Raw genomic sequence first — 15592 nt, 5'->3', positions numbered from 1 at the left:
TAAATTTTCATGTGTTTCTATATTTTCTCAAATTCCCCTTGTGGTTATCTAGTTTGATTACATTGTGGTCAGAGAAAATGCTTGATATTATTTCAATTTTTTGAATGTTTTTAGACTTGTTTTGTGACATAAAATATGGTCCATCCTTGAGAATGATCCACGTGATGAGGAACATAATGTGTATTCTGCAGCTGTTGGATGAAAAGGTTCTCTATATGTCTATTAGGTTCATTTGGTCTATGTATAGATTAAGTCCAATGTTGCTTTTTGATATTCTGTCTAGAAGATCTGTCCAGTCCTGGAAATGGGGTGTTCAAGTCTTCAACTATTATTGTATTGGGATCTGCCTCTCTCTTTATCTCTTATAATATTTTAGTTATATATCTGGATGCTTCAGTGTTGGGCGCATATGTGTTTAAAATTGGGTGTTCCACTCTTCAGTATAATTGTATTGGGATCTGTCTCTGTCTTTAGCTCTGATAATATTTGTTTTATGTATCTGCAAGCTCCAGTGTTGGTTGCATATGTATTTAAAATTGCTAGACTCTCTTGCTTAATTGACCCCTTTATCTTTATATAGTTACCTTCTTTGTCTCTTTTGATAGTTTTTGTCTTGAAACCTATTTTGTCTGATATAAGTATACCTGCTCCTACTCTTTTTTGGTTTCCATTTGCATTGGATATTGTATTAATCAGGGTCCTCTACTGGGACAGAACTAATGGAATATATATATATTAATAACTCACACGATCACAAAGTCCCATAATAGGCCATCTGCAGGCTGAGGATCGAGGAGAGCCAGTCCAAGTTCCAAAACTGAAGAACGTGGAGTCTGATGTTCCAGGGCAAGAAGTATCTAGCAGGAGAGCAAGATGTAGGCTGGGAGGTTAGGCAGGTCTCTCTTTACACATTTTTCTGCCTACTTACATTCTATCTGCACAGGCAGCTGATTAGATTGTGCTCACCCAGAGTAAGGGTGGGTCTGCCTTTCTCAGCCCACTGACTCAAATGTTAATCTCTTTTGGCAACACCCTCACACACACACCCAGGATAAATACTTTATATCCTTCAATCCAATCAAGTTGACACTCAGTATTAACCACGGCAGTTATCTTTTTTCATCCCTTTATTTTCAGTGTATGCTTGCTTTATAAGTTAAGTGTGTTTCTTCTAGGCAACAGAACATTGGGCTTTGTTTTTTAATCCATTCAGCCTCTCTGTGTCTTTTGATTGGAAGGTTTAGTTTATTTGCATTTGGTGTTATTATTGATAAGTAAGGACTTTCACCTGTCATTTTGTTATTATTTTTTTCTAGTTGTTTTGTGTTCTCTTCTTTCTTTCCTTCCTTCTTGCATTTGTTGAAGGTGATTTTCTCTGTTGATATGGTCTAGTGTTTTGCTTTTCTTTGTTATTTTTTGTGTCTCTTGTATTTTCTTGTTTGTTTGTGGTTACTGTGAGGCTTGCAGATATTATCTTATAACTCATTATTTCAGCCTTTTAACAACTTAACACTGTTTGCATAAACAAGGAAGTAAGCAAAAAGATAACTCTTAAATTCTATGCTTTAACTTTGTTCCTCTGCTTTTTAACCTTTTGTCGTGTCTATATATGTCTTCTTGTATGTCTCGTGCTAATAAAGACATACCTGAGCTTGAGTAAATTATAAAGGAAAGAAATTTAATTGACTCATAGTTCCACGTGGCTGGGGAGGCCTTACAATCTTAGTGGAAGGTGAATGATTAGCAAAGTCATATTTTACATGGAGAGAACATGTGCAGGGGAACTCCCCTTTATAAAATCATCAGATCTTCTAAGACTTATTCACTATCACAAGAACAGCCTGGGAAATACCTGCCTCCATGATTCAATTACCTCCCATCAGGTCCCTCCACAACATGTGGGAATTATGGGAGGTATAATTCAAGATGAGATTTGGGTGGGGACACAGCCAAACCATGTCATGTTTTTTTTTTTTTTTTGTTATTGGTTTTTTTTAGTCTTTCTACTTAAGATTATTTTACACACCACAGTTACACAGTTATAGTGTTATAATATTCTATGTACTTACTACTATCAGTGAGTCAGTGAGTTTTATACCTTCAGATGATTTGTTATTACTCATTAATGGGTCCTTTTTATTTATTTATTTATTTATTTTTTCAGAGACAGAGTCTCACTCTGTCACCCAGGCTGGAGTGCAGTGGCACGATCTCTGCAACCTCTTCCTCCTGGGTTCAAGTGATTATCTTGCCTCAGCCTTCTGAATAGCTGGGACTACAGGCATTTGCCATCGCGCCCAGCTAATTTTTGTATTTTTAGTAGAGATGGGGTTTCACCATGTTGGCCAGGCTGGTCTCAAACACCTGCCCTCAGGAGATCTGCCCACCTCAGCCTCCCAAAGTGCTGGAATTACAGACGTGAGCCACCACACCAGGCAAGGTCCTTTTCTTTCTGATTTGAGATATTCTCTTTAGCATTTCTCATAGGAGAGGTCTTGTGTTGATGAAATCCCTAAGATTTTGTTTGTCTGAGAAAATCTTTATGTCTTATTCATGTTTGAAGGATACTTTCACCAGGTATACTATTCCAGGGTAAAAAGATTTTTTTTTCCTTCAGCATTTTATATATGTCATGCCACTCTTTTCTGTCCTGGAAAGATTCCACTGAAAAGTCTGCTGCCAGACATATTGGAGCCGCTTTGTGTGGTGTTTGTTTCTTTCTCTTGCTGCTTTTGGGATTCTTCCTTTATCCTTAACCTTTGGGAGTTTGATTACTACATGCCTTGACGTAGTCTTCTTTGGGTTAAATCTGCTTGGTGTTGCATAACTTTTTTATGCTTGGGTATTGATATCTTTCTCTAGGTCTGGGAAGTTCTCAGTTATTATCTCTTTGAATAAACTTTCTACTCCTCCTGTCTCTTTTTGGCTTCCTTTTTAAAAGGCCAATAGCTTTTAGATTTGCCCTTTTGGGGCTTTTTTCTAGATCCTGTAGGCATGCTTTTTTGTTTTTCATTCTTTTTTCTTTTGTCTTCTCTGAATGCCCATTTTCAAATAGCTTGTCTTCAAGCTCACTAATTCTTTATTCTGCATGATCAACTCTGCCATTTAAAGACTGATGCATTCTTCAGTATGCCAATTGTATTTTTAGCTCCAGAATTTTTGTTTGATTCTTTTAAATTATTTTTTTTGTTACATTTATTTGATAGAATTCTGAATTACTTTCTGTGTCATCTTCAATTTGAGTCCCCTCAAAACAGCTATTTTTACTTCTCTGTCTGTATGCTCACATATCTCTGTTTCTCCAGGCTTGGTTCCTGGTGCTTTATTTAGTTCATTTGTTAAGGTCATGTTTTCCTAATGGTCTTGATACTTGTAGATGTTCATTGAACATTGAAGCATTGAAGAGTTAGGTATTTATTTTAGTCTTCACTGTCTGGGCTTGTTGGTACCCATTCTTCTTGGCAAGACTTCCAGATATTTCAGAAAACTTGAGTGTTGTGATCTAAACTGTATCTACTTTAGGGGCCAAAGCCCACCAATGCTGTGGTTCTTGCAGACTAGTAGAGATACTGCCTTGATAGTCTTGGACAAAATCTGTAAGAGTTCCTTGGATTACCTAGCAGAGACTCTTGTTCTATTTCCTTACTTTCTCCTAAACAAACAGGATCTCTCTTTCTCTGTTCTGAGCCACCTGAAGCTTGGGATTCAGTGACACAAGCCTGTCTTTGGCTATCATCACTAGGACTGTGTGACTGTAGTAAGACTAGTTTAAATGCTCTCTCTGTGGGTGGGCATCAGCTGAGTTTGGTTTGGTTTTACTTCCTGCTATAACAGGGCAGCACGGAGTTCAATATCTCACCATTGCTGCACTCCCCTCTCCCCAGCACACGGAAATGTTCTCAGCACCACAGTGTAGCTGCAAGGGGATTAGGGAGGGGTGACACTGGTGATTCAAGACTGATTTTCTTAGTTCTTCAGTGCCTCTTTCGATGATATGAAGTTAAAGCCAGGTACTGTGAATGCTCATCTGATTTTCAGTTCTTATGAAGATGCTTTTTGTGTGTGTATAGATAGTTGTTAAAATATAGATAGTTGTCCTTGCAGGAGGGATGATCAGTGGAGCCCTCTATTTCATCATCTTGCTCCGCCTTCCACCAGTCTTATCTATGTACTAAATTTTGTGTAGGATTACTCATCTCTAATAATCTCTTGAGATCATGTTTAAATGTAATGTGGATGAGTTTTATTATTCTATGTCTCTCAAAATGTAAGAATACTGTTAAAAGAAGCAATCTTTAAAATTGATCTTTTTTGGTAACTTTCTTTTTTGATATAATTTCAACTGCATGTAAAAGTTGAAAGAGTAGGCAAGGTGGGGCGGCTCATGGGAGGTCAGTTCGGGAGGATTGCTTGAGCCCAGTAGTTTGAGAGCAGCCTGGGCAACATGGTGAGACCCTGTCTCTAAAAAAATGAAAAAACATTAGCTGAGCATGGTGGCACATATGTGTATTCCTAGCTACATGGAAGGCTGAGGTGGGAAGATTGCTTGAACCCAGGAATTTGAGGCTGAAGTGAGCTCTGATCACTCCACTGCACTCCAAACTGGGTGACAAAGTGAGACCCTGTCTCAAAAAGAAAACAAACAAAAACAAAAACAAAACAAAACAAAAATGTAGTTCAGAACTCCTATTTACTTTAATCAGGAGCTAACTTTATTCTATTCACTTTCTTACCCTCTTTCTCATTCTCTTTCTGTTTCATATTCTAGGTCTTTCTTTCTGAGTCATTTGAGAGTAAGTTGGAGACATTGTTGGAAAAATTATGCCCTCTTTCCTCTAAATACTTGAGAGTGAATTTCTTAATAAGAATATTCTTTTACACAACCACAATATGATGATCAAAATCAGGAAACTTCACAATGATACAGTATTATCTAATCTACGCTTCACTCACATTTCAACAGTTGTACCAATAATGTCATTATAGGTATATCTTCCTCTTCTAAAATTTAATTAAGAATCATAATTGAGATTAGTTGTTTTAATTCTAGTCTCTTTTAACCTGAAATAGTTTCTTAGCCTGTCTTTGTCTTTTATTGACCTTGCATCGTTTCAATAAACTTTGTATTTTAGAATAGTTTTATGTTTATAGAAAAGTTACTATAGTACAGAAAGTTCCTGTATTCCTGTCACACCAGTTTCTTCTAACATTAACATCTTGTGTTACCATGGTATTTAATACATTTGTCACAACTAGAAAGACAACAGTGTTACATATATTACTATTAGCTAAATTTCAAACTTTACTTGAATTTCACTCATTTTTCACTAATGTTCTTTTTATACCAGAATTCATTCCGAATTCATTTCAGGATGTACACTTTCTTTTGATCTGATATGTTACAATTTCTTAGTCTTTCCTTGTTTTGTATGACCTTGATAGTTTTGAGGAAGTATTAGATTTTTTGTAGAAGGTCCCTAAATTTGCATTTGTGTGATGTTTTTTTCATGGTTAGATTGGAGTTAAGGATTTGGGTAGAAGGCCACAGGAGTGAAGTGTCTTTCTCCTTACATCTTATCAGGAATACATATTAATATGACTTATCACTAGTGATATTAACCTTGATCACCTTGCCAAGGGTGTTTGCCATGAAATTGTTCAACATAATGGTGTATTTATCTTTTTGTAGTTGTGTCAATTTTGCTTTATGTATTTTGGAGCTATAATAGTAGATGCATGCAGTATTGAGGTTACTATATCTTCCCAATTAATTGAATGTTTTGTCATTACACAATAACTATTTCTTGCAACCCTTTTCAGTTTAAAATCTGTATGTATGCTATTAATGTAGGTACACTGATTTTCATTAGAATTAGTTTTTTTTTCTGAGATATCTTTCCATTCTTTTCTTTTGAATTTTTGAATCAAATTTTGTTATCTATTTTAAATAGTTAATGGCTGAATTTAATTTTTATATAATTACATACAATATTTGCATTTAATCTGGAACATTTAGTTCATTTACATTTACATCAGTAACTATTCTTTAGGTTTATTTCTATCACCTACTTAGTGATCCTCCTCTGCCCCATTCTTTCTTTAGTCTTAGTTCCTTTTGAACTGATTGCATTTTAGAAACATAATTTCAAAAATGTTCTTTTCTAAACTTGAAATTATAAAGTACTTAAATAATTGTAGTTTCTTTGGAGTTTTTAAACATATTTACTCATTTTTTATGAAATTCTATTTTTTCAGCATATTTAATTTCTTCCTGAACAGTAAGAGACCATGAGAAGGCTTTAACTTAAATTATCACCTTGCTGATTAATGCTATCATATTCATTTGTATTTGTTATTTTAGTTTTTAACATTAGTGTCACTGATTTAAGATTAACTCATATTTAGTATTTCCTTGGCTTCTCTCATTCTTTCTTTTTTCATCTTAGATCTCCCATCTGTGATCATTTCCTTCAGTTTGAAATCCATTCTTTAAAAACTTCTCAAGCAAAGATTCTTGAATATAAAAGTATTATTTCTTATTTGTTTCAAAATATCTGTAGTTTATGCTTGTTTTTAGAATAGATCTTTACTGTTTACAATCTTATATTTACTATTATTTTCTTTCTAACCACTGAAGATATTGTTTCAATTATCTTTCAGTTTCCAGTGTTGCTTCCAAGTAGTCAGCTCTTAGTTTAATCTTTGTAGATCATCTGTCTTTTCTGTCTGATTCCTCTGGAGATATATTCTTCATCTTTCATGATTTTCCATGCTCCTATCATGTGCCCAAGTATAAATTTATTTTTATTATGCTGCTTGGGATTCACTGAGCTTTCTGAATCTAGAAATTGAGGTGGTTCACCATTTCTAGAAGTTTCCCAGCCATTATCTCTTCAAACATTGCATCTGCTCTATTTATGCCTTCTTCTACTGGAACTCTGATTAAACATATTATTAGACCTTTTACATTTGTGTTCTGTGACTCCAAACCTCTTCTTAATAGTTCCCATGTCTGCTTCTCCATGCTGCATTATGGATAATTTATTTATATCCTTGTTTCAGTTCACTGATTCTCTCTTCACCTTTGTCTAATCCAAACATATATAGTCAACTAATTTTTTACAAGGGCACCAGGAGGACAGGATGGGGAGCAGATAGTCCCTTTAATAAACGGTGCCGAGAAAACTGGACTTCCACATGCAAAAGAATTAAATTGGACCCTTACTTTACACCATACACAGAAATCAGCTCAAATTGGTAAAAGACCTAAACATAAGACCAGAAATAATAAAACTCCTGGAAGAGAACATGGGGGAAAAGTGCCTGGACATTGGCACTGGCAATGACAGCTTGGATTTACTTCTGGGCTCCCTATTCTGTTCCAAATATTCTTGCTTATTTTTTATAATCCTTTGCTGGTTATCCATATGTCCATTTCCTCTTTATGTTTTAAATGTATTATAAATGCTTATATTTTGTATACTATTCATAATATTTACAACATTCTAAATCTGTGTTTCATTCTGCAACCTGTTGTTTTGGAGTCTAACTCATGGTGGGTGCATTTTTCCTTGTGCATTTTTTGATATTGTAAAACGAGCTTCACATTTACTTTTAAAACTTTAAATGTGAGATATTTTGAGATGTAATTCGAAGGGAAACTTTTCTAGAGAGGATTTGCATTTACTAGGCAACCATGATCGCTTGAATTAAATGTAATTCTTGGTTTGAAGTTTTGGTAACTACTCAAGTGATGTCAATTAAGGCAGCAAGCCTGGTTGAGCCTTAAATTATTAGGACACATTTTTTTCTCTTTCATTCATCACCACCTTTTAAAGCAGTTATTTATTTTTTAGGCCCATAAAGTGAATGTTTATATATAACTCATGCTACAATCAGGCAATCTAGTTAATGAGAGATAAACTTTATGCTGTAGGTTGGCTGTTTATTGAATTTCCCACCTTGTGAGTCCCACCTCCTCTTGATTTTCTCTCTCATTTTTATGCCCTAAGTAACCATAAAAATCAGAAGCCTAGGATCAAGTTCTCCAGTGTTCAGTTCTGCTTATCTTTCTGACTTCACTTTAAGCTTCTGATTGGTTCTTATTTTCTTGCAATGTTATCTGAGCATTTATAAAGATCTTTGCCTATTTTATTCAGCATTTTAAAGTGTGTTCATGTTGATGCTCAGTCAGGGTGTTTGGTTTTCCATAATGCTGAAAATATTAAACTCATAGTTCACAAATAGAAAGAAGAAGAGAAAGGTACAGCTGAATTAGAAAAATTAACTGATTAAGGATGCTGGAAGGATGCTGAAAATGATAATGTAGTAATATAAGACAAAATGTGCAATGCTATACTGAGTTCTTAGTCATAAGGACCTAGGGAAAATGGAAGATCTTGACATGTGCAATTACCCTGGTTAAGAGTAAATACATGGTGGAAACAAGCATTAAGCAATGCATGACTGTATATTACATACTTACCTATAGACTAAACACCTGCTGTATACAGACATTTAACTCTGTGCTTACAAGAGGTTTATGTTGTGAATGTTACTCTTACAGAAAGCCTAATCAACTTGAGAAAAGAAAGGTTAACAATTTGTCCTTTTAACAGTTAAGGAATAATTAAGTGCTAAACCTTGCAGTATTGACTTTAACATCAATAGGAAAGCAGAAAAGGCTGAGCTTTGTATAAGGCTGCCTAGGATAAGGTTTTCTTGGAACAAATGGAACTTCATCTGGGGATGTGGAAAGTTTGAGGTGAAATAGGGAACAGTTAACAAGCTATAGTAAATCAAGGCATGGGAGTGACCACAAAGAAGAAATAAGCACAAAATGTCACCGAATTGATGAAAGGAGAGGGAACAGTGAAACCCACGGTTTTAGATAGGTTTTAATAACATACTAAAAAACTTAGAAACCATGAGAACATTTTGTTCTATAGTCATGCACTACTTAGCAACAGTGATATGTTCCGAGACATGCTTCCTTAGGTGATTTCATTGTTGTGAAACCATCATAGACTGTACTTACACAAACCTAGACGGTCTAACCCAGAAGTCCCCAACCTTTTTGGTACCAAGGAGCAGTTTTGTGGAAGATCATTTTTCCATGCACTGGGGGTTTGGGGGTAGTTTTGGGATGATTCAAGTGCATTACATTTATTGTACACTTTATTTCTATTATTATATTATAATGAAATAATTATACAACTCAATGTCATGTAGAATCAGTGGGACCCCTGAGCTTGTTTTCCTGCAACTAGATGGTCCCATCTGGGGGTGATGGGAGACCGTGACAGATCATCAGGCATTGGATTCTCATAAGAAGTGTATACAACTTAGGTCCCTCTCAGTTCACAATAGGGTTCACGTTCCTATGAGAATCTAATGCTGCTGCTGATCTGACAAGAGGCAGAGCTCAGGTAGTAATGCCAGCGATGGGAAGCTGCTGTGAAAACAGGTGAGGCTCAGCTTGCTGGTGCCTGCCGCTCACCTCCTGCTCTGCAGCCCTGGGGCTGCAGACCCCTGGTCTAGCCTACTACATACCTAGGCTATATGGTATAACCTCTTGTTCCTAGGCTACAAATGTGTACAGCATGTTACCTCACTGAATAGGTAATTGTAACATCAGTATTTGTGTATCTAAACATAAGTAAACATATAAAATGGTATACCTGTGTAGGGTACTTACCATGAATGAAGCTTACAGGAATGGAAGTTGCTCTGGGTGAGTCTAAGTGAGTGGTGAGTGAATGTGAGGCCCTGGGACATTATACTACTATAGGCTTTATAAACACTGTATAGTTAGGCTACACTAAATTTATTTAAAACTATTTTTCTTTCTTCAATAATAAATTAACCTTAACTTACTATAATGTTTTTACTTTAAAATATTTTAAACTTTTTAAAATGTTTTAATAATAACACTTACCTAGAACACAAACACATTGTACAGCTGTACAAAAATATTTCCTTTCTTTATAACCTTATTCAGTAATCTTTTTTCTGTTTTTAAGTTATTTACTTATTTTTACTTTTTAAACTTTTTTTTTGTTAAAAACTAAGACACAAAGTTATACATTTACCTAGGCCTACACAGGGTCAGGATCCTCAGTATCCCTGTCTTCCACCTCCACATCTTGTCCCACTGGAAAACCTTCAGGGGCAATACCATGCATGGAGCTGTTGTCTCCTGTGATAACAGTGCCTTCTTTTGGAACATCTGCAGGACCTAAATGAGGCTGTTTTTACAGTTAGCTTTTTTTTTTTGTATGTGTAGAAGAAATACACTTTGAAATAATGATAAAAAGTATAGTATAGAAAATACATGAACAGTAACATATTTGATGTTTACTATCATTGTCAAGTATTATGGACTGTACATACATACTTTGTATGACTGGCAGCACAGTGGATTTGTTTGCCTCAGCATTACACCAACACATGAGTAATGCTCTGTGCTAAGATATTACATCATTAGGCGGTAGAAAGTTTTCAGCTCCATTATAATGTTATCGGGCCACCAGTGTATATGTAATCTGTTGGTTACCGAAACATAATTAGATGATGCATAACTATTACATTATTTTATATTTTATTATATATTAGACAATATGGAGATATTGAAGATTCTTGAGGAGAGGATCAACATGTTTAAAGTTATGTTGAAAGTTTAGTCTCATTGAGGGCCGGGTGTGGTAGCTCATGCCTGTAATACTGGCACTTTGGGAGGCCGAGGGGAGCGGATCACTGGAGGTCAGGAGTTTGAGACCAGCTTGGCCAATATGGCGAAACCCCATCTCTGCTAAAAAAACATACAAAATTTAGCCGGGCCTGTAATCCCAACAACTCAAAATATATTTGTTAGGGAAGAACCATGTTATTATTATATGCTGTTTATTAGAGTACATAAAAATAAACATGATATATAAATTTATATTCTATAGTATTAATATAACATATTAATGAATATAAATATATTTTTGTTGTTTTAGAGGAATTCCAGGGAAGAAATGTGGTATAATCATACTTACAGCAGAGGAATTAAACTGTTGCAGGGTAAGTAAATATTTCTTTGGTTTAGAAAATACTTCCATACTTCAAATGCTATATCTAAAATTGTACTTAACTAATTAATTTTTAAGTAATTGTAGCAAAAGTGTTATACAATTTTATAATCCATAAAATATCATTTTAGATACTTAGCCCTATGACCAGAGAGACTGTATTTCATAGTCTGAAAAGTATAATCAGTTATTTTAATAATCTTTTTAAGGAATTGAAAGTATTAAAATAACACCTAATATCAATACTGCTTTTTAAGCATTAGTATAAGGAATAGTCACTTATACCAATCAGTTCAATTACTGCAAAATTTTTTGCAGTATTTTTGAAGATCTATGTGTAATCCTGAAGGAATATTTCTTGTCATTTGAGTTTACCCCATTTGTATAAGATATTTTCCCCAGTTTTTCTAATTTAATTAATCCAGAATTTATATTGGTTCCATCTCTTGTTAGCTTGGGAAGTCCACATTTGAAGAAAGGCTTAGCTGCCACTACAGCTAGCAGTAGGACTGCAGAGAGCGCATACTCTGTATTTTTAGAACATTGCTACTTTTAGTTGCGATTTGCTGATGCACCCATTGACTCATGATTAATGATTTCACTGTTGTCAAGAAATGGGGTGATAGCTATGACACTCCACACTGAAAGTAACAATGACCAGCTTAATCTGAAGTCAATATTGTCTGTTTAATGTGGGCCAACAGATCTCTGGGAACTGGTATTTCCAGAGGAAAAAATTTTTCCCTAGATTACCTCTAGTGCCCTTTACTTTTAATTGCTGCTTGATTGTAGGAACAGAAACTCACCCCAAATACCAAAAGCTTAACACTTTGACATTGACCAGAGTTTTTATAGAGAGAGCCATAGTTTATTTTATTATCTCAAGAAGTTGTCTTTTTAACTTTTAGATAAATCTGTGGCTTTATTTACATAATACATTTCTGGTGGGACGTGGTGGCTCGTGCCTGTAGTCTCAGCACTTTGGGAGGCCAAGGTGGGAGGATCACTTGAGCCCAGAAATTCAAGCCTGCCATGAGCTATTGTGCCACTGCACTCCAGCCTGGGCAACAGAGCAAGACCTTGTCTCAAATATATATATATTATATCTCTCAAATATAGATAGGTGATCAATAGATAGATAGATAGATAGCTGAGATAATATTCTCAGGGAATCATATGATATTACTTGTCAGCAAATGATAGAAACTGGGTATTAACAACTGTTTGGGATTCTGGGGGCAGGAGTAGAACAGTGAGATAACAATAGGAACTATAATAACAGATGAGTGGAAATAATTAAACACTAATATTAGAATTTAAGTCATTTAAAATAACATGTAAATTGAAGCCCTTCCTATTGTTGTGCTCATTGTCTTTGTCCCCCTGGGCATGTCACAGTCATATCAGTCTCAGTTTTCTCATCTATAAAATACCCAAACATGCTCACATGTAATGCTGTTAAAGACTATCAGACTCAAGTTAAGTTTTGGTTTTGCTACTAATTTGTACTTTGTCTGATCAAGACACTTCACTGCTTACTCTGTGTTTTACTTTTCGTATTTGAAGGGCAAAAAAACAAAAAATGTGAACTAATCACTAGACTATTTAAAAAAAAAATCTTCCAGTCCTGGTAATCAACTACCATAACATTAAGTTTGCTACTATAATGTGCATAAAAGTAGTTTGCATATACTACACAATGCCTTAGAAAATATAGCATAATTATTTAAATGCAGCGATATTACCTATCCTATTTTTTGTTAAAATGATACAATGATTTTTTAAATTATATTATCTAATCATCATTTATACTTGTCTCAATTTGTAAATGTTTAAGATAATATATATTTTGTATGATAAAGGAGGAAAGAAAAAAGGAAGTTCACAGTCAATAAGATACATGTTCTTTATGGTGATATTAACATGCTATTTTGTCAAAATCTTGAGTTTATTGAGCAGATTTTGTGTAAATGTGTCATGAATACAGTACTATCCGTTCTATTTCAAAGTAGAACCAAGATACCAAGACATAGGTTGAGTATGGACAGGCTGCATCCTAAATATCTTCCACTTTCAGTTCTACTCTCTTGTTAGAAGAGCCGGGAAAATTCTTTTACCAGGCCTTAGTAAATGAAAGGGAATGTGTCATTTAGTGGTCTAGGTATTTTTATCCCTCTTTTTACAATTAATTCAATAACATCTGGAATTATCTTTCAGTGAGTCAACACATATTTCTCACACTTAGAAATTATAGATTAATACTTTTATCAACATTGTTTAAAATCTTGGTGTAACTTCATCTTGTTTTCTATGTCCTGATTCTTGGCTACAGCCTTATTGATCATCAGCATCATTATTAATACTAATAAACTTGAAATAGCATTTCATTACTACATTAGTGTAGTAGAATGCACAAGTGTACTCAAAGCAATGTTCATAGTTACTTCAGAAGAATCAATGCTTTTTAAATTTATACTTTAGGGAACATTAAAAGTATTGGGCATTATTATTTATAATGTTGAATGTGATCATTTTAATTCACCTACAACATCATAAAAATCTACATTTTTTTCTTTAAAATGAGTTGTCAGTTATTAACTTGTACAATGAACATAAGCTTTAGAGTCAGCTCACCTACATTTTAGTCTTACCTTTTTCACTATTTAGCTGAGTGAGGTTATATTGTTGAAGCTTTAATTTATGCATTTGTAAAATGACATATTTTTTAAACCAGTTTATTAGGTATAATTGGCATACTAATAGCTGGACATATTTAATGTATACAGCATGGTGAGTCTGGAGACAGGTATATACCCATGAAACCATCACCACAATCGATGTCATATAATATATTAGTCACTTACAATGGTTCCCCCTACCCTGCTTATTTATTATTAATATTTTTGTGATAATAAACAGCATAAGATTTACCCTTTCAGCAGATTTTAAAATATACAGTGCAGTATTGTTAACCATAGGTACTATACTGTATATAGTAGATCTCTATGACTTATTCATCTTGCATAACTGAAATTTTGTGCTCCTTGATAATACCTTCCAGTTTCTTCTTCCCCTCAATCCCTGGAAACCATCATTCTACTCCCTGCTTCTATAATTTTTACTATCTTAGAATCCTCATATAAGTTACAATATGTAGTATTTATCTTTTTATGGCTGGCTTATTTCAATTATATAGTGTCTTCCAGGCTCATCTATCTTGTTGCAAATGGATGGATGTTCTTCCTTTTTAAGGCTGAATAATATTCCATTGTTTTATATATATATATATGTGTGTGTGTGTGTATAAATTTTATATATATATAAAACATTTTCTGTATCTATTCATCTGTTGATGGACACTTCATTTACTTCAATATTTTGACTTATTTATAAATAATGCTAGAATGAACATGGGAGTTCAGATATCTCTTCAAGATACTGATTTCAGTCTCTTTCTTTGGATATATACCCAGAAGTGGGATTGCTGGATCATACAGTAGTGCTGCTTTTAATTTTTGAGGAACCTTCTACTATTTTCCACAGTGGCTGCACTAATTTGCATTCCTACCAACAGTGTACAAGGGTTTCCTTTTCTCTATATCCTCACTGACACTTCTTCCCTTTTCGTTTGTTTTTTGATAGTAGGCATTCTAACAGGTGTGAGCTAATCTTTTGTATGGATTTGCATTTCTCTGATGGTTGGTGATGTTGAGCACCTTTCATATATGTGTTGGTCATTTGTATGTGCTTAGAGATATGCTTATTCAGGTTCTTAGCCCATTTTTAAATTGGATTGATTTTCTATTTTTCATTTTTATTTATTTTTAGTTTTTGCAGTATTTTTGAAGATTTGTAGGAGTTCCTTATATATTTTGGAAATTAACCTTTATGGTATACAGTATCTTAGTCCATTTTGTGTTGCAATAAAAGAATATCTGAGACTAGGTAATTTATTTTTAAAAAGAAGTTTATTTAGTTCACTCTTCTACCAGCTAAGAAGCTCAAGAGCATGGTACTGGCTTGTGGTAAGGGCTTTCATACTGTTTCACAATGTGGCAGAGAAAGTGAAAGTGGAAGCAGACATTTGTGAACATAGGGAAACCTGAGGAGCACCCTAGCTTTATAAAAACCCACTCTTAAGAGAATGAAATCATTCTGAGAGAATTAATCCAGCCTCATTCAAGACTGTGAAAGCAGCACCTACCTATTTATGAGGGATCCGCACCCATAACCCAAACACCTTCCATGGGGCCCCACCTCCCAGCACTGTCACACCAGTGATCAGGTGATCAAATTTCGACATGAGCTTTGGTGGGGACAAACAAGTCATAGCAAGCACAGCATATTTTCTCCCATTCTGTAGGTTGCCTTTTCATTCTGTTGATTGTTTCCTTTGCTGAGCAGAAGCTTTGTAGTTTGATGCAGTCCCACGTGTATTTTTGCTTTTGTGGCCTATGCTTTTGTATCATATCCAAGAAATAATATCCGAGGCCAATATCACAAGGCTCTATATTTTCTTC

General features: G+C 34.6%; 1 protein-coding gene across 2 annotated transcripts in view; it reads left to right on the top strand.

Annotated features, from left to right (window-relative positions):
* Nucleotides 1-15592, top strand: part of CPNE8 (copine 8) — a 256868-nt gene that overhangs the window by 122608 nt on the left and 118668 nt on the right. For both annotated transcript variants that reach the window (XM_002823097.4, XM_054527102.2), the window contains exon 7: nt 11001-11064. In XM_002823097.4, the coding sequence (XP_002823143.2) occupies nt 11001-11064 (64 nt within the window). The remainder of the gene's footprint in view (nt 1-11000; nt 11065-15592) is intronic.

This window comes from Pongo abelii, chromosome 10, assembly GCF_028885655.2.
Source record: "Pongo abelii isolate AG06213 chromosome 10, NHGRI_mPonAbe1-v2.0_pri, whole genome shotgun sequence".
Classification (NCBI taxonomy): domain Eukaryota; kingdom Metazoa; phylum Chordata; class Mammalia; order Primates; family Hominidae; genus Pongo; species Pongo abelii.
Note: the sequence above shows the minus strand (reverse complement) of the source record. Positions and strands in the feature narration are given on the sequence as shown.